Raw genomic sequence first — 26,826 nt, 5'->3', positions numbered from 1 at the left:
GATAGGCAGGTATCAGTGAGGAGGAGTTTGGAATACAGTCCATCATTGTGCCAGCCTCTGTAGCCAAAGTTTACAAACTGGTGCAGAACTGGCCATGGTGGTCCTGGGTTTATGACTTCTCCTTGTGCAGCAATGACTGAAAGAGTTACAGGCTTACAAACTCGGAACAGATGATCTGCCTAGAATTTGTGGACAGAATTGAGGGACATTCTCAGACAAAGCCAAACTGGAATAAGTACCTACCTTCAATTCAATATCTATATTTAAGTATCTACCTCAAGTCAATAAGTACCTACTTCTTCAATGTGCAGGCATCAATGCACAATCACAAGGATCAAGAACAATTGGGGAAAACTGGTGACATCAAAAGAACAAAATAAAGTACCACATGAACAAAATAAGATACCATTGATTGGCCCCAAAGACATGGAGATATATGACTTGCCTGACAAAGAATTTAAAATGGCTATTCTAAGGAAGCTCGAAGAACTTCAATAAAATACAGATAAATAATGAAATGAAATGATGAAAAAAGTAAGTGACCAGAAAGAGAGATGTAACAAAGGGTAAAAATGATAACAAAATACCTAATGTTAATACGGGAGCCAAAAAAATACAATGAATAAAATGAAAAGTGCAACAGAGTGCATTAACACCAGAAAGAATCAAGCAGAAGGAACAATCTGTGAGCTTGAATACAGGTTATTTGACATAAGCTATACTCCAGACCAAATAAACTTTAAGAGCATATACAGAAAAGTTTATTAAACAACTGCAGAATACATATTCTTCTCAACCGCACATGAAATATTCTCCAAAATAGATTATTATAAGTTAGGCCACAAAACAAGTCTTAACATACTAATAAAGACTGATACTATATCAAGTATCTTTTCTGACTACACTATCAAAATAGAAATCAATAAAAGAAGGAATTTCAGAAAATACACAAATACATGGAATTTAAACTACATGCTCCTGAACAACCAACTGGTCAAAGAAGAAATTAAAAAGGAAATAAAAATTTCTTCGAGACAAGCTAAAAACAATGTATCAAAGTCTATGAGATATAGCAAAAATAGTTCTAAAACAGAAAGTTAGAGCAGAAAGTGCCTACACAAAAAAGAAAAAAAAAATCTCAAATAAACAACCTAATGTGGCACCACAAGGAATAAGAAAAGCAAAAGAGAAAACTAATCTTTTTTTTACAACACTAGAAGAAAAGAAATAATAAGAATACAGTAGAAATAATTAAAATGGAGACTGGAAATACAATACAAAAGATCAATAAGACCAAGAGTTGGTTTTTGGAAATGACAAACAAAATCACCAAACTTTTAGCTAGACTAAGTAAAACGAAAGAAAGAAGACTCAAATAAGTAAAATCAGAGATGAAAAAGGAGACATTACAGCTTATCCCACAGAAATACAGAGATCATAAGAGACTCATGAACAACTATATACGAACATTAGATAACCTAGAAGAAACTGATAAATTCCTAGACCCATATAAGCTATCAAGATTTAACTATAAAGAAATAGAAAATTTGGCAGTCAGCAAGATGGCTAACTAGAGACTCATGGTGCTCATCCCTACCAGAAGAAAGGGTTAAGGTAACAATTAAGATTTGGTTGAGTGTCAAAGGAAGAGTGCTGGAGGTTGAGTGTCAAAGGAAGAGTGCTGGAGTGCATGGAGGAGAGGAGATGAACCTGTGGTGATTAGAAGTTCAGGAGGCATCTGGATTCTGCAGCCCTGTCTCCCACCACCCAGATCAGATCCGTCTGGAGCCAGAGGGGTCTTCCCGTTGCAGGGAAAATATAAAAAGCTCCCTATCAGTCATCTCGCGAGTTCCCTATCAGTCATCTCGCGACTGCAAACATATACTGTCTTTATAACAGGAGACTCCCACAGTCTTTTAAAGTCCTGAGCCCAGTTCGGAGAGCTGCTGGGAATTCACACAGGTGTACTGCTCTGCATTCGGGGCACAAGGGGTGCACTGTCCACATCCCACCCACCCACTTGGGCCAAGCTGCGGCAGCACAATCCCATCTTGATAACAGAGCCCCCTCTGGAGTGTAGCCTCCTCTGAGAACTTCTGAAAACTACAGGTCTCCAGCATTAGGGCTCCATCCTCATTATGCAAAGCTCACATAGTGGCTGAACTCCACAACTCTAGCAGTGCAGAGTTTGAGCCCAGGATTGGCTGTGACTCTGTTCTGGCACAGCAGGGAAACCAACTTATGCCACTGCATTTTAGCTGAGTAATAATCATCCAGACACACCAGGGTTCAAGTAAACCTGTCCTTGAGCTAGCCAAACTGTCACCTGCCCTCTACCAAGCAGGAGGGGCCTCTGATCTCCAAGCAGCTGATACAGTCCTCACTCAATACCTGAGAAATAGCCATGCAGCACCCTTGCCCTCCATAGATACATCCGTGGCTTGCCCAATGGTCCTATCTTCTAAGTAAGGGCCTGAGAAACAGTCCCACAAGCCACCCTTAGTGGGCATGACCTCAGACTGGCCAAGTAGCCAAAAGCCCATTTCCCAAACTTGAGGATCAGCCAATGACTACCCCTGGTGGACATGCCCCAGGCCAGCCAAGCAACTATGGGCCTTTGTCTCAGGACTGAGAAAGAGCCCCACAGTCTGCCTTGGTGGGCATGCCTCAAAGCCTAACAAGAAACCCTGTGCTTGCACCCTGGGCCAACAAAACCACTTCTTGTGCCACCCCTCACAGAAATGCCCAAAGCCTAGCCAAGCAACCATGCAGCTGTGTCAAAGGCCAAAGAAGCAGCCCTGTTCCCTCCCCCAGCAGACATGCCACTAGGCTATCCAAGCAGCCTTGTACCCTTGTCTTGGGGCAGAGAAACAGCCCAGTGGGTTGCTCCTGACAGACATCACCTCAGGCCATCTGAGCACCTGTGCATCCATGGCCTGAGACTGAGAAACAGCCACTCATGTCACTCCTGGCAGGCATGCCCCTGGCTGGCCCAGCAAACATATACCCATGTTCCCTGTCAGTATCATGGCACCCTGGTTCCAACACCAATAAGCCAGAACATAACTGGTTGACCCACCAGATGCATGCACACAACCCTGACCTGAAATATAGCCCTGCAAGCTCACCTCTGAAAAAGTCATGACACTAGAGCAGCAAAATTTTGCAGAGTAGGGCACTGAGAATTCTCAAATACTTCTCTAGATCTAGTTGCCCAGTGAAGTTGCCACACTCCAGGCTGGTGCTGGGGAATATCTGCAAGAGATCTGGTGATGTGGCCTGTCCTCTAGTCTCCCAGCCATGGGGGTAGTAGGGGAGTGATGCAAACTCTATGGGATTTCTTGGTTATTGATAGCCTTAGTGTGTTGGCTTCCTCGAACACTGGTTATAGTAGTACTGAACTGGTCACTTGTACAGAATCAGGACTGCTTGGTTAGTCAGAGTGGTATAGGCAGTGGTAATAGCTGAGATTGCTCAGCCATTTTCTCCTTCCTAGGCGCAGTGTTAATCCACCGGGAAATGCTGTAATGGACTGTGTTGGTTGGCCTCCAGCCAGGAGATGGTACTTGCAAAAGAGCACCAGCTATGGTAGCAGAAGTGGGATTTTTTTTGCTTGCTTTATGTTGCCTGGGTTTCTCAGGCAGTAGTTGGGGCCATATAGCTTCCAAGAGTTTCTGGTTTTTCAAAAACTCTGGTTTCTCATGCAGTAGGTGGGGCTATATAGCTTCCAAGAGTTTCCGTTTTTTGTGTGTGTTAAACTTACCAGGGCAGGTGGCAGAACAAAACCAGCTGGGGGCTGGGTCAGGCAGGTTTGCACTCTGAGTCTTCACATTCAGGGAAAGCAGCAGCTCATGTGGTGTTGAAGGGACAGGAACAGTTCTCAGGCCACTGGGTTGATGTTCCAGAGGGACTGTTGCTGAATGGCTGTAATTTCAAAGTCAAGAAACAACGGATGCTGTGAGGCTGTGAAGAAAAGAGAGTGCTTATATCCTGTTCCCTTTTGGTTGGTTGGTATGCAAATTAATTCAGCCCCACTATGGAGAACAGTTTGGAGATTTCTCAAAGAGCATAAAACAGAGCCACCATTCAACCCAGCAGTTCCACTAATAGATATATATATATATACCAAAAAGAAAATAAATCATTGTACCAAAAGGACACCTGCAATCATGTTCATTGCTTTCCTATGCACAATAGCAAGGACATGGAATCAACATAGGTGATCATAAATGGCAGATTAGATAAGGAAAATATAACATGTATACACCATGGAATACTACACAGCCATAAAAAGAATGAAATCCTATCCTTTGCAGCAACACGAATGCAGCTAGAGGTTATTATCCTAAGCAAATTTATGCAGAAACAGAAAACCAAATACCACGTTTTCACTTGTAAGTGGGAGCTGAACACTGAACACACTGACATAAACATGGGAACAATAGACACTGCAGGCTACTAGAAGGAGGAGAGAGGGAAGTGGGCAGGGGTTGAAAAACTATCTATTGGATACTATGCTCACTACCTGGTGATGGGATCTGAACCCCAAACCTTAGCATCGCACAATATGCCCATGTAGCATGTACCCCCATATCTAAAATAAAATTTGAAAAAAATTGTAAAACTATATAAAAATAAACGTTTAAGTTGTGAGGTGAAACCAGCCACAGATAAAGTAACAGAAATTGGAATACATTAATAAACATATACCAGATAAAGGATGAATCGTAGCATATTGAAAAAAAATTCTTCAATATAATAAAGAAGAACACATGATCTAATAAAGAATGTAAGATATGAGCAGCACCAGGTATTTAGAGAAATTATAATACCAACAGTTAATGCATATATGAAAACAATGATAGCTTCATTCATAGTTCAAGAAATGCAAGTTAAATAAAATATAATTTGTCTTTTCACAAATAAGACTGATTTCCCAGTAATGATACTGGACAAGTTTCTTCTATCTCCCACCTCAGTTCTAGTTATCGTAAGATGAGAAAATAGGACTATGTAGCCTCTTGAAGTCCTTGCTGTGGCGAGAAGAACTAGCAGATTAAGCAAAGCCCTCTGCCTTGTGAAGAGAAAATTTGCAAGAGCACAACAGAGAGCACATGAGGTTGGGATCACTGTGCATGGGGCCACCAAAGTGGTACAGAAGAACTCAAGATAATGGCTGATTTGATATTCTGTAACAAGTATTTATTCATCTTCATTAAGTCTTATAATGGTTCCAAAAATTGAAGTTTCTTTAATCTTTATGGTCCTCTCATATCTGTGGTTTATTTGTTTGTTGGTTGGTTTGTCAAACAAATAGTTTGTATTTGACTGCAAATTATCTCCCAATCCTATGGGGTTTATTCATTTATTTATTCATCTGAATATGTGAAATGTTCACATGGCTCTATAGTCAGATTTGTGCATAAAGGTATAGTCAGAGAAGAATCAGATATCCATCTCCATTCTCTCTTTCCTTTCTACCAATTCCTGACCACATCCTATAGGTACAACTCTCGTTGGTCTCAGCATTTTTCTTTTCCTTTTTTTTTTTCTTTTTGCAATGAGTAGGTAAACAGATATTTTTTTATTTTGCATTCATTATTGCAAGACACTTTAAATTTATCATTCCACAATGTATTTATAATTAACATACATCCGTTCATGGACATCTTCCATGTTCCTTAGAATAGCTGCATAGTACTTCATTTTACAGTTGTACTACTATTTATACAATCACTCTTTTCTGTATGGGTATTTTGGTTGTTTCCAGCATTTTGCAGTCATAAACAATGCTGAAATTAATATGTTTACTGTAATTCCACACTTTGGCTTATTGTTCTGTTGGTCTGGAATTTCTATTATAACCCTACCCCTTTCACCCAGGGTCAGGCCAAGCTGATGGCACAATGGTTTTATGAGAAAGACTCCTGCATTTTCCTGTCTTGGTCTACATCCTATGGAAAGAAAAATGACTTGAAATCAAGACTGATCATTTTCATTTTCAGCTCTACTCCTTAATCCTAAGCAGTATTCCTCTTTGTTAGATAAGGGCAATTTTCCAGGATATGTTACTCTTGTAACATATTTCGACTCCAAATTCAATGGAAGATTATAGCTCAGGACATTTATCACAAGCTGGAAAGAATTCAGGGCCTGGCTTGGCCTTACTCCTAGGCACTCTGTGATCCTAGGGACAGACACACATGGCTATCTAGAATTGAGTCTGCAAGGCCCTGAAGAGTGGCTCCAATGTATCTGAGGTCATCTGTGACGCTCACTGCTCTACCCCCGGGGTGCATCCGGAACCTGGAGAGATGCTATCTGGGCTCCTTGGTTCAGTAAAGCTCTATGTTGCCAGAGGACTCAAGGTATTTGTTGGAGGGTGGTATCAGTTGAGTTGTGCCTAAAATAATACTTTCTGGCTTCTCTACTCACAAATCTCACAAAATACCACAGCTGCCTTCTCTGGGCAATTTAAAACACTTTTTGTAGCCCAAGAACCTTTTGTCTTTCGTTCCCTTCTTCATCTTTCCTTAACAAAGAATCCACGGTTGCCTGAATGAGGCATAAGCATCTGTATAATCAAAGAATATCGTAGTCATGAATGCACAGAGGCCCCACTAACCTCAAAGCCCTTCTTATTCTTTTTGTTTGTTTTTTGTTATTTGTTTTTTTCCAGCAGGTATTCTGAGCATCAGAAACAGACAGTGATTGTCCAAGATCTTACAGAAGGTTGGTAGCACAGATGGGGCTAGATAGAATATAATCTGCAGGAAGAAAATACAAAGTGTTGTTGCTCCAGGACTCAAGATGTAATGAGGTGGGTGTTGTAGACAGTTTTCATTTTTTGGCTTCTAGGCATAAGAATGTCATTCCTATTTGGGGGGGATTAACCACCATATGAGCCCTGAAATCCAGAGGCTCTGCCACTTTTTATAACAGAATAGGAAAGTCTGCATTTTTTTTTTTTTTTGGTGTCCTGTTAGCCTTTATTTTTCCCCCCAGCAAGGATCTAACAGGAACCAGATTTGTGTGTAAAGGTATAGTCGAAGAATCAGATATCCATCTCCATTCTCTCTTTCCTTTCTACCAATTCCTGACCACATCCTATAGGTACAACTCTCATTGGTCTCTGGGTTTTTCAGAGACCGACAATTGTATCCATAACAAATTGCAAATGAGGTGTATTCCTAAAGCCAGTGGTTGCACTGTCAGCCTTTTGATTTTCTTTTTCTTTTTTTTTTTTCTTTTTGGTAAATTAAAAAAATATATATTTTTTATTGCACTTTAGGTTCTGGGGTACATGTGTAGATCATGCAGGATTGTTGCATGGGTACATACATAGTAATGTGGTTTGCTGCCTCCGTCCTCCCGTCACCTATATCTGGCATTTCTCCCCATGTTTTCTCTGCTTCTACTGAGAGACAACCTCATGTGAGCACATGCTGTGTTCAGATCATCAGATGCACAAACTCTGGACCACACTTGGGAGCTAGTGATAGTAGGAACTGAACATTCATTCCTGGGGCAGTTACAGCAATGGTAGCTGTATTTGACTTCTCAGAAGAGAAATGAAAATGATGGCCCATGCAGTGAAGAGCATCTGACTTTGGTATATCGGCTGAGAGACATGTAGCCTCCATCTGCTCGGAGGGGCCACCAATGAACTCCACAAAGGCCAATATTTGGCTAATTTTGACTGTGATTCTGCATTCAGTGACTTCCTTGTTTTTGCCTTTTCTTTTAACTTGAATTTCTAGGTTTCCTAGTGATTTTGTGAACCAGTCAGATACTTTTCATTTCAACTAAGCCAAATAGACGTCTTTGAAATCAAGAAGAAAATGATGAGGTGAATCTTGCTAGGGAATAGTGTGAAGAGCTCCTTGGATTGCTTTAAACCAACAACCACAGCTGGTGAAAGTTACTTTTATTTTATTTCTTTAAGATTTTATTTTTATTGTACATATTTAAGGTTTACAACATGATGTTTTGATATACATATATATAATTAAATGAGTCCTGCCGTTAAGCCAACTACCATATTCATTGCCTCACGTAGTTACTTTTTGTTGTTGTGAGAGGACATAAAATCTACTCTCTCAGCAAGTTTCCAGTAGATGATAATAAGAATTGAGTGACCTGGTGACTTTTTCTCTGGAATAGCATTGTGAGGAGACCCACGGAAATACCCTCAAACCAAACAATCATACTTAATAAAACTTATTTTTAAAACAGCCACTTGAAGTCTCTGGGAATTGTCTTAAGTACATATATTTATTTTTAAAACTCTACTAAGTCTTGAAAGAACACAGAGTGTCTACAGCATTTGAGTCATAACCCACTATATACTTTCTCTATCCTAGCTCAATATGAGGGAAGCTTCACTCGGAGCACATCTAGCCAAGAAATGGGAGAATCTCTTTCCTCTCACTTCCCTATAAAGGATTTTTATATCTCACCAGGAGCAAAAGATTGCCAGCATCTCTCAAACCCATTCCTAGGCTGTGTTGCAGATTCCAGGTGAGTGTGACGAAGAGGTACAGAGCTCCATTCTTCCACCCAGCACTACTTGTAGTGAAGAGTTTCTATCCCAGGAATTGTAGGTCAAGAATGCTGAGACCCCCATAGCCCTAAGCACAGCTCATTTGCTAGGCAGAGTTCTCATGCCCGTGAATGCCTGCCAACAACATCAGAGGCTACTGCTCATGCCCAAAACCATGTTGATAAAACAGGGCTGTCACTCTGAGGGAAGTGGGCTGCTATTTCCAAAATAGCTCCACAGAAGGAACTCGGTGATTTTCCAAAAGTGAGAGGCAGGCTATAAGAACAGAGAGCTCCAAAGTCCTCCCTCAGGAACTGACAGTATTGGGAACAGAGTATGAGGAATACCTAGCCTAACAGCGCTCTTAAAAACAACGGGGATTTTAGTGGTAAACTATGAAGAGTAAGTTGCAGCCCATGAGATGAAATCTAATGATTAATGAAATTGAATATACCAACTGATAAAATAAAGCACTTGAGGTTTTCCTGGAAAATATTAATGATAAATTGTCATAGGAGAGTTACCCATGACACATTTTAATTCCACCAAAGTTATTACAAAAATATGTCAACATAATTAGCACATACAGTAATGGTGAGAAAATACACACATCTCAATGGAATAAAAGATAAACACAGTGCCTCTGAGAATTTTACAAATGATAAGGGCAGAACTTCACATGACTCAAGAAATGTTAGTAACTCAGTGAATGATGTTGAGAATGATTACTAGCAATTCAAGGGGTAAATATGGGATTTCCACTCCAACCATTATTTCAAAGTACATTTTAGGTGGTCAAGGATGTAAACATAAAGATTGAACTATAAAAGTATTCAAAGTTAACATGAGATAAGTTTTGTAGAATATTTACATGTGAATGATTTTCTGAAGTAAATTAATATCATTAACTACAAGCGAATAAAAAGTTTTACAGGGAAAATCATACATACAGTAAAAAATAGAAATTTAAAAATGTATAAATATATGCGATGGGAATAGAGATATTCTATAATAAATTGAAAGAATTTTTAAAACACAATAAGGAAAATAGATCTTCTAGTAGAAAAAGGAACATATACCATGAACATATGGTTTACTAAAAAAAAAGTAATGCAAGTAGCTACCTCATATTTAAAAATAAATAAAACCACACTGATAATTAAATAAAACCACACCAAATTAAAACAAACACATAAGTCTTTTGTTGTCGTTCCTATGAGATGGTCTTCCAAATTTGGGGCCAATTTTATCTACCCAAACTTTGCCCAAATTTCATTTCCAAGTTTGGGGCAAATTTCATTTGCCAGCGGTCTGTGTCTCAATTATTATAAAAGGAGTAGTTTGATCTCTTAGGACTCTTCTTGCTGTGAGAAAGAGTCCAAAAATCTTACTAAAGTTTCTTCCAAGTGAGCTGTGAATGTGCGATAGAATAGCAGAAAGCTCGTGCAGTGGGAACACCGCAAGTGAGAACACCAAGGTGATGCAGAGGACCTTGGTGTATCATCAAGGTGGCAGAATTAGCATATTGTGGAGTATCAGTTTATAGTTGAGTTCCTGACTTCTTTGGGGTCTCCTCAAATCTGTATTTTTCTTTGATTCCACACTTTGGCTTGGATCATTCTATTTCCCTGGAATTCCTATTGTCACTGTGCTTTTTGGCAAGTTAACCCCTCAACTAGTCTTTTTTGAAAGGCTAATGAACACTTCTCCTTTGGTCAATGTTCTACCAAAGAGAATGACATCATATTACAACAGATAGTTGCCAGCCCCAGCTCTTCCCCTGATTTCTAGAGGAAAATTTTGATGGATCCCTGGATTCCAGTTTTTCCATCCACAAGATGAGGGGTTTTGTCTGGATATTGCAAAGGAAATTTCCAACTTCAAATTCAAGAAAAGTTAGAATCTGTTACAAGCTGAGAAGCACCTGGTACTTGTGCATGGTTCTTGTCACTCTGGACTCCAAGATACAGACACATGTGGCCAGCTAGTACAGAGCCTCCCCATCTCAGGAGGTAGTGGACAAGGAAGTCCTAAGAAGGTTGTTCGAAAATTATCATTAGTGATCCTCACTTTCAACCCCCATGGAGCACACAGAGCCTGCAAATATGTTATCAGAGTGTCCAGTCTCAGCAAAAACTACTTTGTTAGAGAACATTATGCCTCTAGGAGGAACATGGTAACAGTGGAGCTGTCCCAGAATAACCATATCTTCCCTGACTGCTAAATTCTGGGCAGTGATTTACCATTTTAGAGTCTCTGTGTAATTTCAGCAATATCATGCAGCCCCTGAACTTTTCATCTTTCTCATTATTCTTGATCCATGATTACATCCAGAATTGTAAATGCCTTTTCAAGGAGTAAGTGGATTAGAGAATCCAGCCAAGAGGCTGCAGAGTCCCTACTATTGCCAATCTCCATTTCCTTTTTACAGCTGATTTAACTGTAGACCACAAGCTGGGGCTAGAACACAGAGTGAAGGAAAGGAGGGGCATAGTAGGTGATCCAGCACTCACAGTGGGATGAGAATGGTTGTGTGGACAACTTTCATGCCTTAGCCTCTAAGCACACAAGCATCATTCCCCCCAGAAGCTGCAAAGTCCACATGCCTTTCTCTGACTTCTTGGCAGCCTCCACGTGTGCTCATGCACTGGTTCACACAGTCAGAGGTACAATGTGGACTGAGAATTGGTGATGAAATTCTCACCAATGGACTGAGAATTGGTGATAAAAAAAAAAAAAAAAGCAGACATGGAGATGGCAGGAAGTGAGAATTTACTTCAGCAGCAGTGGCATAAATGACTGCAGCGCCATGGAGGAGAGTGGAAGTGGTGTCCAATTTGGCAATATTGGTGGGCAGATGTGATGTTGCCATGCCTGGAGGTAGCAGCGGTGTGCTCCGTTGTGACTGGAGAGAAAAAGACGGTGGGACTGGTATTGTTGAGTAATGAGTGCGCCCCCAAAAACACTAAACACTAAGCTGAGAGGATGAAGTATCATCTAATGTGGAGAAGCTGAAGATGCAGACTGTGATTAAAATATAGGCAGAAAAATGGGTCAGGTCCATTAAAGGTGACCTTGTGAAATAAATTACTGCCATTGAAGAAACTAATTAAAAAAATATCTGGACTTCTACCCAATAAGAAGAGGCATATTCTTAGGAGTATTTCCATGGTAATTAGGGAGTGTTCCTTCTATTTCCAGAGATGAACATTTGTGCTGTTCACTTTATACCTGCCAATGTGTAAGTTTCATGGGGAGTTTGGAACTCTATGAAAATACACAGTATGGGAGAGATGTCTATGCTTTTGACTGTGCACTATGTGGAACTCCCTTGTTATGTTATGGTATCTCCCTATTGAAACCATCTTTGACACTTGTTGAGTGACAGAGCTGGCCTCCTACTGCAAAAACAGAACAAACCAGGCGGTCACTTTCCTTCAGCCCTGAGACCTATGGCTGCACTAACACGCTCAGCAAATGCAATGCTTCCACGTCACCTTAGATCTCTGTTGAGTGACTCAAAGAAGCAAGGATGAATGGTCATTCTTTCCCAGAACAAAATAGTTTTGTTGTCCACAGCAATACCCAATTTCAGAGTCATGGGTGGCAATGATGAGCGTCCAGGACTGTAGCAGCTGTGTACACATCACGCAATTGTTGAGACGAGGTTCTGGCTGTTATCAGGCTACCTAGACACTCTTATATCTTACAATGGTCCTGATCCTGAGTCTTCAGGCTTCTCATAATTCTGTGAGCCATGTTTTGGAGATGGGGTTCTCCAGGAAGCTCAGGGTTCTCAGGAGCTGAGATAGAGTTAAGAGTGCAAGGTGCCTTATGAGGTCACACCTGTGAAAGTAAAGACAAGGAAGCAGGATTAGGCTAAGGATGCATTGCCAGGCTGTCTTGACATCTCTGTCAGCCCAACAGGAAGCTCTGGAGCAAGAATTTTTTATGAGAGGAGTTCAACATTGGGCATGAAGGGTAGAATCTCATGCTACAGCCTTACTTTGCCCTTGGTTGGAGTCCCCTGGTTTTGTGTAATCTCAGCTCAAACACTGAGGTCGTGCCTGATGAAGCAGTGGCTGGTAGCAGTTAGCTAACCATACTCCACACAACTAGGCAATAAGGTGCTCCCTGAAGAGGGATCCAAGGAGTACCTCTCTATCAGCCATAGTGCACACCGGTACTGCTGGGATCCAGGCTCCATACACTTTGGGAAGCTTTTCCCAGGCTCTGATGGGCTCTCCATCAGAGATAAACCATAAGAAGGTGGAAGGGAAGTGGGTACACAACAGCCTTGGCCTCTGCAGTCGTGTGGGTGGCAACTGGTTTTCATTATCACCCTCTTGTATTCCCATTTAAGTCCTCCACCTTCAGCTACCATCGGTGCTGATGTCAGTGGCTTACCTGGTGATAGGACTCACATTCTCATTCCTGGGCATAACTATGCCCTACTCAAGACAGGGTATTCTGTTAAAAATTTAAGAGAAATCTCTTCTTTTCACTAAGCAGATGTGCTACTTAGAGAATCTGCCCTTTAATTATCATGTTTGTTTGCAGCCCTGCTTAGTAAAGCTGAAACATTATTCACTATGATGCTTGAAATTCACAGTGCCTGCCGTATGTTAAGGAAGATACAGAATAGGAGGTTTTTCAGCCCTTACGCAGTGCTCAGACAGATGACAACCAGCAGCCTTATCTCTTGCCCAGCCTCCTCATCCTCAGGACCTCGGGGGTCAGGACAGCAGCCAGGAGGTGAGAAAGGAACCTGGTCTACAAAGGAGTCTCAGGGCTTTATTTTTTTTCCTCTTTCAGGGGTGATTTCCTCCATTTTACTTGATTTTATTTAGCTGTGCTTCTCTCCTTTTCATCTTGACTATAATAGCAAATGATTTGCCTGTTTTATAATTTTTTCAAAAACAATATTTAAATTTATTAATTAGAGCTACTGTTTGTCTCTTCTTGACCTCAGAATTTTGCTTTTATCATTATTGTTGCTTTTTTTGGTCTTATTTTGTCCTTTTTCTTTTTTGTTGAAAATTTGATTTATTTATATTTATTATTTCATTTTTGTTGATACTAGTATTTATTATTATAGAATAATTCCAAACAATTTATTTAGCTACTTCCCCTTTAAGGAATATCTTCTTTATGGTTGTGTAGTGACTTCCTTTCAAAGAGTATAGTATGGAAGGATGGGGGAAAAGTTGACTTTTCAGTGTAGAAACTTGACAAACACTTGCCTCAGCCTGGCCCTCTAGATCAACATCATCAACAGTAAGTCACATTGAAGTCAGTACCCTGGATATTACGTGATAAGAAGGGCACTTTACCTCTGAAGTTTTCCTCCAAAAAACCACAACCCTACTATAACGAGAAAAATATCAGACAAATCTCAGTAGAGGGACATTCTATAAAATACTTAAGCAGCACTCCTCAGAACTGTCAGGGTCTTCAAAAACAAGGAAAGTCTGTGCAGCCGTCGCAACCAAGAGGAGCCTAGGAAGACGTGACCACTAAATACAATCCACATTGTCCTGGATGGGCTCCTGGAACAAAAAGCTCACTAGTAACAGCAAAGGCACTATGAACAAAATCTGGACTTTAGTTAATAATAATGTAACAATACTGGTTCATTTGGAGGAAAAATGCACCCTAGTAAAGTATTAACTGCAGCAAAGACTGTGCACGAGCACACAAAAAGTCTAGCAAATGCTCTGAGCTACCAGGACTATTTTCCTGTATTTTCATATGTGGACATTTTCCTTCTGCGAATTAGTTTATTTCCATTTCAATCATAGGCTCTCCATTCCTCTCTTCTCTTCTTTACACACGTATTTCTGGACCCTACTATTCTCTCTGAAAAAGGCAGAGGGAAAAGTTCAAGAGAGTTCTCTATTGAAAATCAGATATTCTTTCTATATAATTTGAAGTTTTTACTGTTCTCTGACTTCAGATTATGTTGAAGAAATGATGTTTCTGAGGTTTTCTTGTTTTTCAGTGTAATGACATAGCTTTGTAAGAATATCTTGGGAGATTTACATTCACAAGGACACCATAACTTTAGCTACCCTCAAAGTCTGGTGAATTTTTATTTTTCTGATAAAATATTCAAGTGGAGAACATTTTGTAAGAACATTTTAAAAATGTGACTTTATGGAAATGAAAAATATTTGTAAGATTAAATATTATATAATCTAGCTAAAACAATGGCTAACAACTAAGCAGAAAAAAATTTTAAGTGTATGAGAGCAAAGGGTGGGTTTTCTTTATGTAGGAATTACTCTTACAAATCAATTGAAATAATACAGACACTGAATAGAAAAGACAGCAAAGGGTATGAAAAGACAGTAAACAGAGAAAAATAATGTTAGCACATAAATCAATATGAAAAATGTACCACCTCATTCATCATTAAGTACAAGTTAAAAATTACCATGTTTTCATTTCATTTCCTCTATCACAACTTTAGGCAAATTATTTTGCCTCTCTGGGCCTCAGTTATATCAAGTAGAAAATGAACCAGCTAGAGAGATTCCATCAAAGGGCTTATGCAGTCCTTTCCACACACAAAAAAAGAAAGATCTATCAAAGCCATTTTCCTGAAGTTGTGAGATTAAAGTAAAAAACATAGAGTTGAGATCATTAAAATGGGAGAATATAGGGGTGCTGAACACCCTATTGAGAATTACTTCCATCTGCAGCATCTTCTCCAACTTACTTTTCTTTTGCATTCACACGTTATCTTAACGCTGTTCCATTACCCTAGGCTGTGACTCCCAACCCCATGGACTACTCTTCATGGCCTAGATCAAGTGAATCCATCAATGTGACCTTCTAAGAAGTCAGCTCTACATCTTAGTTCTAGGCCCAGCATGGTTATGGAACACTCTGTGACTGAAAGACCTTCATTCTCCTCTCAAGATTCAGTTATCTCATCCTTAATGTGAAGAGGTGGTTCATGATAATCTCAAGAAGTACTTCTTATTCTCAAGTGGATGGAAGACTGTAATCAGGGGACATGCTAAGAGCTGATAAACACAGCCTGTTTTTACCTCCTTGGGCTGGCACCTGCCTACCTTGAGAGGGCTGGCCCATATTCCTGGTTGAAGGAAAATCTCTCTGTCCTAATTCTAGACAGGGCAAAATAAGTGACTTGAGTTTTCCTTAAGCTGACCAATGGCTGTCTCTATTGTTCTGTCTCAAAAATGGCCACGGAACCTCAGGAATAGGCAGAGGACTCTCTGCCTCAGAAGAATATGAAGGTCCTGGCTGGGTATTGGATTGTTAGATCCAAGTGGTGAAAGCAGGAGAGTGAAGCAAAGAAAATGTGTCTCGTCTTGATACTGATTGCTTGATATCTGCCCCACCCATCGAGCCACTGTAAGTCACTCAGATAGCATTTTAGGTGACCTTAATTGTGCCAGGCAGACTTCAAATCCAATAATTTCCCCGCTACTTTTGACTTTCTCCCCAAAGTTACCACATAGTCAGATGTGCCCTGAGAAAGCTCTAGGTAGTTTGGAGGTTCTTTCAGAGGGGTTCTGAACACTTCACATGCTCCAGCTTCTCTTTTGCAAATGGTGTTACTGAGGTTGGTGACAACAGGGAACTTGTTTCGGTCCGTTAGGAGTAGGATTTAGTTACAGCAGATGGCACAGTACTGTCTGTTCCTGAATTCCAGAAGCAAATCAAAGAAGGGAGGGTACTTAGAAGGAAGATGAAGCTGGTTATGTAAATAGGAATGAAAAGGCGCTCTTTTCTGCCCAGTTACAGTGTCTCCAAGGTGGGCAGGACCGAGCTTAGATGTGGTCAAAACCCAATGGATACTTGGTCCAAAGTCATGTCTCTGAAAACGGGCTCTCATCAAGCTGTAAACTTCTTGTTTCTTTGAATTAGTAATTTCCCTTTTTCTGCTTTTTAAAAATCTCTTTTGGTGAACTAAGATGTTTCTCCAACTTATTTCAGAGAGTAGAACTCAGGAGACTTCTGGGTAGCTGAGCACAATGGGGAAAGGGAGGAGGGGCGGGCCATCTCCCACAATCTCCTCTTCAAGTGATGTAAAGTACCTCCACAACTTTAAAAGATCTTGGAAAAAAAAAACATGCTTAACATTACTTGAAGATAGAAAATGCCAAAAGTACAAAATAACTGTCAGGAAAAAGAGATAAAAAAAAATTCCCAGATCTGCGGTCTCACACATAGTTGCCCTTCCCAACTCTACTGAAAAGCTTAAAGCTTTCTAAATTTAGACTACAAAACACAAAAGAGGGACTCTAGTGAAGGCGCAGTTGGAGGAACAACAGAAAAATTAAATCGACCCTGAATTTAAAAGTACTTAAAAGAAATCGGGCATGTAAGAGTAGAAGCATAGGAAAGGGATTGTAAATCTGAGCCCTTTAAGAAACCTGGCAACCATTTAAAGGCCAAATTCAGTGGACCTTTGAACAATTCTGGGGTTAGGGGAGCCAACCCACTCCCCCATACAGTACAAATTTAAAATGAGTACAAATTTTCAGTTATAAATGATGAATACATTCAAGACATATGCTACATAACATTGTACCTGTATTTAACAAATATTGCATGGTGCACTTAAATTAGTTGTACACTCAAAACCTTGGGAAAAGTGTAGATCTCATGTTAACTGTCCTTAACAAAATTTTAGAATGAAACTTCTTTAATCTATTAATACATAAAATTTTTAAAATTTTAAGTTGAAAACCATATAAAGAAAAAACAATATAAACTGGAAAATATTAATAAACACATATGTCAACTAAAGGGTAAGTTTCTAAACATACTGAAAAAATTCTTCAGTATAATAAAGAAAAACATCAGCTAATAGAAAAATGAATGTAAGATATAAACGAACCAGCCATTTAGAGAAATAGTAATATAAATAGTTAATGCAAGTTTGAAGTCAGTTATAACCTCGTTCATAAAGGAATACAAGCTAAACAAAAATATGTTTTGTTTTACATCTCTGAGACTGATTTCCCAGTACTGATTCTAGGCAAGTTTATTTTATCTGTGGCCTCAGTTCTAGTTATTGTAAAATGTGCCCCTGGTCACCTGAACTGGTGACTCTTGCTCTGGAATAGCAGGGTGAGCAGCTCCGTAGAAGCACTGCCATACACACACCCATCATTGGTAAAAGTTCTTTTCACCATTTAAGGTCTCTGATAATTTTTTTAAGGTCATATATTTATGTTTACAACCCTACTGAACTTCCAACATCAGAGGACGTCTCTGCTATGTAAGCCACAACCCACTTCTTACTCATGACTCCTAGTCTGGCATAATGGAAACCTCACTCTTGCCCAACAATTGGGACTCCCTCTCTTCCCATCCCCCTGGCTAGGATTGCGATGCCTCTCCAGGAGGTACAGGCTGCAAGCATCTCTCAATCCCTCTCCCAGGTCATGTTGCAGAGATTAAATTCCAGGTGAGTGTGACGAAGAGGTACAGGGCTCTATTCTTCATATAGAACCCAACACCACTTGTAGTGGAGAGGCTTTCCCCCAGGAACTGCAAATTAAGAATACCAGGACCCCCATAGCCCTTGGCACAGCTGGGCAGAGTTTTCATGCCTGCTAACAATATCAGAGGCTATGGCTCATGCCCAAAACCATTAGGTAAAACAGGGCTGTACTGTGGTACAAAAGGAAGCAAAGGGTATTAAAAAGCAGTCACTGGGGAAAGGAGTATTAACATGTGAACCAATATGAAAGCTGTACCATCTCACTGAAAACTAAACATAAGTTCAGAATTCATCATGTTTCCATTGCTTTTTTTTTTTTTTAAGACAGACGTCTCACTCTGTCACCCAGGCCGGAGTGCTGTGGCGCTATCACTGCTCACTGCAACTTCCACCTCCCGTGCTCAAGCAATTCTGCCTCAGCCTCCTGAGTAGCTGGGATTACAGGCGCCCACCACCACGCCCGGCTAATTTTTGTATTTTTAGTAGACACAGGGTTTCACCATATTGGCCAGGCTGGCCTCAAACTCCTGCCCTCAAGTAATTAGCCTACCTTGGCCTCCCAAAGTGCTGGGATTACAGGAGTGAGCCACCACACCTGGCCTTCCATTACATTTTGTGTGTGTGTGTGTGTGTGTGTGTGTGTCACAGTGGATTTGCTAAAAACTAGGCAAATTCTTCCCTCTTTCTGGAATTCAGTTATATCAAAAGTAAAAATGAATGAGCTAGAAAGATTGTCTCTAAAAAATCCTACAGTCTTTTCAACAATGAAAAAGGCTGAAATATTCTATTAAAGATATTTTATTGAAACTTGTGAGATAAGAATAAAAAATACAGACAGTTAAGATAATTAAAATGAGACAATAAGGGGATGCTGAAAATTCCACTGAGAACAGCTGACTTGTCAGAGTTGTAGAAAATCATCTCGGCCAGACTGCTTTCATCTGCAGTGTCTTCTCTTTGCCTTTGCTTTCACAGAGCACTCTGTGACTGAAAGATCTTCATCCTCCTCTCTGGGACTCAGTTATTTTGCCCTTAATGTGAGGGGGTGATTAGTGATAATGTCGAGGGGTACTTCCTGTTCTAAGTTGGATGAAGGCTGTGGAATCAGGGGACATGCTAGGAACTGATAAACACTGGGTGCCTGTTTTTGCCTCCTAGGGCTGGCACCCGCTTATCCTTGAGAGGGCTGGCTCACATGACTGATTGGAGGAGAATCTCTCTGTCCCAGTTCTAGACAGGGACAGAAGTGCCTTGAGTTTTCCTTAAGCTGACCAGTGGCTGCTCTATGGTTCCATCTTGGGAATAACCATAGAGCCTCAGGGACGAGCAGAAGGATGCTGGCCTCAGACAAGGATCCAGGACCCTGGCGGGTTTGGGATTATTGGATCCAGATAGTGGAAATGAAGTGAGGAGAGCAGAGAATATGTGTCTTCTCTTGTAATTGGAAATGATGTCTGCTGCACTCATGAAGCCACTGTGAGTCACTCAAATAGCATTTCAGAGGACTTAAATGTGCCAGGTGGACCCCAACTACAGTCATTTTCCCCCTTCCTCTGACTTCCTCCCAAAAGTTACCCACATTGTCGAATTTCTCCTTAGAAAGCTCTGGGTCAGGCTTGTCCAATCTTTTGACCTTTTTGGCCCACATTGGAAGAATAATCTTTGGCCACATGTAAAATACACTAACACTAACAATAGCTGATGAGCTAAAAAAAAAAAAAAAGTCGCAAAGAAACTCATTTACCAATTTGTGTTGGGCCATATTCAAAGCCGTCCAGGGTCCCATGCAGTCTGCAGGCCACGGGTTGGACAAGCTTGCTCTAGGTAGCTTGGAGGCTCTGATAGAGGGGCTCAAAAACTCCACATGCTCAAGGATTTCTCTTTTCCAGATGGTGTAACTGAGGTTAGTGAGAACAGGAAACTTGTCCAGGTCTGTTACAAGTAAGACTTAGGTCTGGAAGCTGGCACAGTACTGCCTGTTCCTGAATTGCAGAAGGGAGTCAGAGGACAGAGGGTACCTGGAAGGGGTTTGAAGCTGGATAAATCAATATGGGTAAAAAGATTCTCTTCTCTGCCCAGTTATACAGTCTCCTAGGTGGCCAGGACCAAGCTTAGATATGGGGGGGAAAAAAAGGATACTTGGTCCAACGTCACATCTCCAAAATTGGGCCCCCATCATGCTGTGACTTCCTTATTTCTATTAATTAATAATTTCCTTTAAAATGCTAAATAACTGGAAAACAATGAAAGACACCAAGTATTAGGAGACAAATACTCAGGTATCAATTGGAATCATAGAAATTACATTTGAAGCAATTTGATCAAGTCAACTATTTTCAGATAATTGTACAATGAACCCATGTCTAGGAATCAGAGAACCAGTTCTTTTCCGGACTTGACTTACTGAGTAAAATTAGAAAATGCATTTCTCCCTTCAGGAGCCTGTGCAATCTTGGTAAAGTAAAGAGGTAAATGACATCTCCCCATAGTCATTTTGTTGTCCCGTATGCCCTTCAAGATTTGTTAATCAGGTGTCAATATCTAGGGAGGCCATGCAGGGGGAGCAAAGTGAACCATGTTGGGGCCTTATATCTTTCTTTGAAGCCCTGGGCCTCCAGCCCTTGTCTGGTTCCAGCACTCCTTGGACAAGGCTGTCTTAAGTAACAGCACCTCTCATTATTTGGGAAGCTGGTACCCCATATCTGCTTCTGAATCTGGTTTGTTTCTAGAGGACACACCCAATACATGGATCACATCCAGACTTGCTGCAAAGGGAATCAGTGAAGGAAACAAGAAAAATAGCTTCCTTTCAATTCACTCAACACGTAACTCATGCTTTGTTTTTTCTTGATCTCCTTGAAGTGCATTAATAACTTTTCTCCACCTTCTTTCAGAGAGCAGTTTCCAGGGGATTTGGCGGGGAGCGGCGGGGGGAGTTGAAGACAACAGAAAGCAGAAGAGGAGGAATGAGTAACTTCCACATCTCCTCCCCAAGCGGTATAAAATAACACCACTGCTAAGAAATTTCTAAGCAAAACCACACCCTCAACATAACTTGAAAAGAAAGAATGTCAAAAATACAAAATACCTGTCAGGAAAAGGGAGCAAACAACAAATCCCAGTACTGGGACTCACACTGTCCTGTGCTTTCCAACCCTATGGTAAAACTTAAAGTTTTGCAAAATTGACCAAAGAAACCGCTGAGGAAGGAGGGACATCACCAAGATGGTGAAATAGAAGGCACCCACTCATGTCCCAACACCACGATAAGAATTCTACACTCATCCACAAAGTCTCTCTGTGGGAGCCTCTGGATCTGGATTCACAGGGGAATTTGTGAAACGCTGGTGGAACCCAAGACCTGGGAGGGTCATACTGAGAGTGCAGACCAACACCCATGTGGCTGATCCGCTGAGCTGGCTCCAGAGTTCAGTCCCAGAAACAGCCCAGTCCTTCAGGGGTTTGGTTACATTTGGCCTTGAGCCTGCAATGAAACCCATCTATTGTGGGGTCCAGAATGAATCACACACACTAGGGCTTTGGCAGAAAGGCCGCTCTGCTCACTGACATCATCTGGGCAGTGAACCTGAAAGTTGCCTCATGATTCAGCTCCAGCCCCCATCAGCTGAGGTCCCAGCTCAGAGTTGCTCACACAACAATCCAGATGGACGCTCACACATATCTCATAGCCTAAGAGTCTGAGCCTCCCTGGCAGGCTTGCCAACCTCTGTTGCACAGCAGGTTGAGGTGGGATCCGGTCTCAATTCTGATGATTCCTGCTGCAGTTGAGGAACTATCCCTTCGGTGCTGAGCCTTGCAGGGAGATAGGTACTTGTCTTGGCCAACAAGATGGGCTCTCCGGCCTCCATCCCATGGTAGATTCCAAGGGGGGCCATTCCCAGCTTCATCTCCTTCTGCTGCAATCAAGAAATTATCACATCTGTGCAGGAACTTGCTGGAAGATGTGCAGTCCTCCTTCCAGCCAATGAGATCAGGCTCTCCAGCCGCTGCCCCACAGCAGATCCTGAGGGGTCAGGTATCAGCTCCAGCCCCTCCTACTGCAGTCAGAGGACTATTCCAATTGGCAGGGTCTTCCTGGTAGATGTGTCCCTGCCTGAGAGAACGTGAAAGGAATTCCAGCCTCTGTTGCACAGAAAATCCTGGATGGAAGGAGCCACTAGTGTCTGTGAGGTTTCGAGTTGCTCAGCTACCTTGCCAGGCATAGACTGCTCACCCTGGACTGCTTCCTGAGGGAAAAGAAAATGGCTTTTTGGAGCCTTTCAATTTTTCTCTCTCCGTAGCTTAATCTTTGCCCAAATTCAGACAAGAGTTAGTTGTTTTGTTTTTGTAAAAGTGAATCTACCATCTGAATCTTGTTTCTTAAAAAATCCAAGTTTTCTTCATTGTTTTGGAACTTGACATTGATCTTTACCTGAATTAGATATAATGAGGCCTGTTTTGGGGTTTCCTTTTGTTTTCTATTGATTTCTCAGCCTGACTATTCTTCTAACAAAAACAACATATTGATGATTGTTACTTTGCAAAACTTTTAAATCTAGGAGGTTCCAGTGCCCTCAGATTAATCTTCATTTGTAAGTTCGTAAATTCATAGATTCTTGTGAATCTATGCCTATTCACAAGAATTAATTCTTCTTCATAAACTTAAGTATTATTTGAAGTTCCCTTAACCTCCATAACCATACCATATTAAAAATGAATTTGGGGTATAATGCACCTTAGGAATAAATTAAATAAATATTGAATGTTGAATAAATATTGACATCTTCACCACAGAGTCATCCCGTTTGTGTATTGTGATACATGTATAGCCAAGCATTTCTATATACCTCTGAAAAGTTATATAGATTTCTTTTTTAAAGCTCTGCCTCTCTCTTGTTAAGTTTATTCATAGAAATGGTGTGGTTTTGTTGATTTTTTTTTTTTAAGACAGAGTCTTACTCTGTTGCCAGGCTGGAGTGCAGTGGCACGATCTTGGCTCACTGCAACCTCTGCCTCCCAGGTTCAAGCAATTCTCCTGCCTCAGCCTCCCAAGTAGCTGAAACTACAGGCGCCTGCCACCATGCCCAGCAAATTTTTGTATTTTTAGTAGAGATGGGGTTTCACCATGTTAGCTGGGATGGTCTTCATCTTCTGACCTTGTGATCCACCCGACTCAGCTTCCCAAAGTGCTGGGATTATAGGCATGAGCCACCTCACCCAGCCAATTTTGTTGTTATTGATAATAGGAAATGCAGCAGGTGTAACTGATTCTTATTGGTATATAATAAAAAAAAATTTACTATCACTTACTAACCTTGTGACTTTTCATGATTACTTCATCTCTCTTAGATTTAATCTTTTTACAAAAATAGAAAATAAAATATTTATAATGGCCATCTGAAAGGGACTTATGAAAAATAAGTGACAAATACCTGTAATCTACTAGATATAGGAAATGAAATAGAGTAAAAATTAAAAAACAGAAACCATTATTGCCTCCAATGATGTATTTTATATTTATCAAGCCAGAGGTTTGGGTACTGCTCTCACTGGTACTCCAAGATACTCTAGTATCAAAACCCTGCTGTAGTTCAGACTAGCCCCTGAACAAAAGGCAAAAATCATGGCTCAGATGCTCATGGAAGGGGCAAAGTGGTGCAGGGATCCAAGTTGCTTCAACCCAAGCCTCTACTCCCCATGTCTTCTCAGAGCAGGAACCCAACACACAAAGAAGAGCTGTTTCAGATCCCAGAATGGCAGGTTTAGACCTTCCTTTGCAGAATAATTATATCTTACCCCCTCAACTGAAATAGACCTCGGAGTCCTGGAAGGGGACATACATTTGCCAGAGGTCACCCAATATGTGGGGAGGCAGAGCCCGTGCTCAGATCACCTGACTCTCAAGCCTGTGCTCATTTCCCTTTACTCAGGCTGCTCCCCATCCAGGGGTGTGGCCTGCCCTGAGAGTTCCCTTGTGCAATGGCAGTGGGATGAGTAGGTCAACAGGAGAACCATGAGGTCGCTCATATTTCTGCCCCTTTCTCCACTACTCAAGTCTGCCCTGCCCCCAACATATATGTCTCCAGAGAATGCTATTCACCCAAACCTCTGACACCAGAGTATGAAAGATTTGGTGTGTCTTGCCTCCTCATTCACATCTTAGAAATCTGGGAGAGGATATTGCTTAACCTAAAGGAAAGCTACATCATCAAGGAATCTCAGGCACGAACCAGTGAAATTCTAATGTGCAGGAATTTCGCAGCATCTGTAACATCATCCTTTCTATGTCTTCTTGGAAAGATATTGATCCCTGGGAAATATTAATGAGAAGGAAGTGGGGAGCTGTAGGTTCAGCCGTAAGGGTTGGCTGGTCACACTGGCAAGGCCAACAGACGCCAGGTCAGGGCTAGGTGGATTGGAAAAAAAGAGACCTGTTTACAGTTTATGTAACATTTATTTATTTATTGTGTTTTCTGTTTTCCCTGATCCTTGGCCAAAGGCAAGATTTCCAGCTTTCCATTTTCTGGTGAAATGGAGATGGCAGCACCGGGGCTGATTATCGGATTTGTAACATGAAGTCCTGGGAATGGGCCTCCTGTTCCCCCTCCCCGACTCTCATTCACCATGGGACCCTTTCCCCTCTTCACTGGAGAGAAGTCCCAATTCTACATCCATTTCCCCAAAGCATCTAGGAGCCCAGAAGTCATAGGAACCAGAAACAAGTGGAGCAGAAAGGACTCTTTATTGGAAAGTGGATGAGACAGGCAGCTCCAGGCTTGGGCATCCTGAGTGGGAGGAAGAATGGGCAGTGTGGGAAGGAATAGGGTGGCAGGGACCTAGGACCAGATGGGCACTGCAGCTCTGGGGATGGCACAGGTGCAGCAAGGACAGGCTCCATCTGTGGAAGAGAAGAGAATCAGAGGTGAGTGAGAGTCAGCACATCAAAGAACTGAGAAGCAGTGAGGAGGCCAGATCATCCTTCCAGGCACTCCGGTTATACCTCCTCAGACCCCTCAGTCTCCCAGTCTTTCTGTCACCACCCACAACCTCCGTCCCACCAACCTGGGATGGCACCCCGCCGCTTAACCTTCTTTTGTGTCCTGAGGGGTTCCCTCTTCCTCCAGCTAGTGCTCACCTCACTGGGGATCCAAACAGGCCATCCCGCAAGAGCCTTCGCAGCACTTCTTGATTCCTGGGCAGTCAGTATCTTTCAAGCAGCGGTTAGGGGGATTCAACATGGCACACCGGATCAAGATCTTGGGGCAGGAGCCAGACTTAGTGGAGGCTTGAACTTTGACTTGCCCTTGCCCTTTGACTCTATCTTGACCTTTAACTGAAACTTGTCCTTTAACGGGATCTTGTCCATTGGCCAGAACATGACCTTTGACAGTGTCTTGACCTTTAACAGGAACTGTTAAAAGAAGAAATGAGCCCACATTTATATCCAGTAAGCCCCTGCTTCAGCTACCATGTATTTCCCCTGGATCCATCCACTGGTCACTGCAGCATCTTCAAACCATGACCTAAGTAGGGAAGGTATGCTGGGGGTACCTAGGGGAGCTGCGCTCTTGGAAGGTTCTTCCCTTTCTGGGGGGTCTACAGGACCAGGGTTCCCTTGAGTATCTGTTTCCCTCTTTCTCAACTACAAGTCTCTCAGGAGCAGTGGTCAGACTGGAGTGACACTCCGCAGTGAACAGGACATATTGTCATTTCTTAGAAAGCACATTGGAGTAGGAAAGAGCCCTGAGCCACATATCAGGAGATTTGAGCCCCATCCTGGCTCTGGGAATTACCTTGGCAATTGCTCACTCATTTCTACATTTTGGTTCCCTCCTTATAAAATGGAGATCCTCAAATGATGTGATTTCTGAAGACTTGTTGTTTCTTAACCTCCTTTTAGAGTACTGATTACTCTGGTGCTTTCATGGGGCAGAGAAACAGGGGACAGTGTCCATACCCAAGGCTTAAAATCCTGGAGTTCATCATTTTATTGCACATTCTGCACAGGTATTAACACCTGAGACCAAGGTCACATACCAACACTACTTCCACAAATACTCCTGATATCTTAGTCACTGGGGTGAAAGCATGTGGAGTCCACCAGCCCAAGTCCTGCCTTTTCTGGATATGATGGCAAAGTCCAGAAAGCTGAAGTCTGGGCTTCAGTCTGCCTACTGCTTCATAAGTGCTCCCTGTCCTGGCCCAGGGTGTCTCAGAGAGCCTCCCCTTAGTCCAACCCAGCCCCAGCAGGTCACCTGTTCACTCACCTCCCATGACAGCTGCCTCTACAACCAACATCCCAGCGATGAGGAGCACCACGGCGATCAAGAAGCTGCTGGCCCTCATGGTGTCAGGAAGGTGTTTGGCTAAGAGCTAAGGCCATACCAATCTTTATGCAGTCCAGCTTGGCCTGGCTCCAGGGGCGGGTCTGTGGTATTTACAAGGGACATTTCCTTAGCTGCTTTGGGAAATATCCACCCTATTCTGGGAGGGACTTGGGGGCTTTCCGCAGGGATTATTCACAGGGAGACCTAATAGACATTACTTCATATCACCCCTGATCATCCCAAGAGGTTTCCTACTTTCTCACAGAGTAGAAGTGCTGGCTCACTTGTCAGGTAACATTACAACCAAATTATTCATGTTTTGAAATACTATGAGGCCCAAGAAGAGAAAGGAATTACAGAAGGTTATTCAGCTAGTCACTGGTAGATCCAGTCTTCATTACAAAACCAAGGTGTTTCCTCATTATGCTCTTATAAACCCCACCCAAACCTACTTTATCATTTTACCACTCCCA

General features: G+C 41.8%; 1 protein-coding gene across 1 annotated transcript; it reads right to left on the bottom strand.

Moving 5' to 3' along the window:
* Positions 1-24,749: 24,749 nt before the first annotated feature.
* Positions 24,750-26,427, bottom strand: PI3 (peptidase inhibitor 3). The gene is made up of 3 exons (XM_003936417.3): positions 26,294-26,427; positions 25,162-25,437; positions 24,750-24,924 (listed from the first exon to the last, which is right to left on the bottom strand). Exons 1-2 carry the CDS (start codon positions 26,370-26,372, stop codon positions 25,163-25,165), a joined length of 354 nt encoding a protein of 117 aa, XP_003936466.2. The 5' UTR covers positions 26,373-26,427; the 3' UTR covers positions 24,750-24,924; position 25,162.
* Between the last annotated feature and the right edge of the window lie 399 nt (positions 26,428-26,826).

The sequence above is a fragment of the Saimiri boliviensis genome, chromosome 9, assembly GCF_048565385.1.
Source record: "Saimiri boliviensis isolate mSaiBol1 chromosome 9, mSaiBol1.pri, whole genome shotgun sequence".
Classification (NCBI taxonomy): Eukaryota; Metazoa; Chordata; class Mammalia; order Primates; family Cebidae; genus Saimiri; species Saimiri boliviensis.
Note: the sequence above shows the minus strand (reverse complement) of the source record. Positions and strands in the feature narration are given on the sequence as shown.

Bases quoted from the DNA above. Each gene is read 5' to 3' on its own strand.
- PI3 (XM_003936417.3), bottom strand. From the start codon at position 26,372: ATGAGGGCCAGCAGCTTCTTGATCGCCGTGGTGCTCCTCATCGCTGGG. The intron at 25,438-26,293 runs GTGAGTGAACAG...TTCTTTTAACAG, and splicing joins AGAGGCAGCTGTCATGGGAG to TTCCTGTTAAAGGTCAAGAC.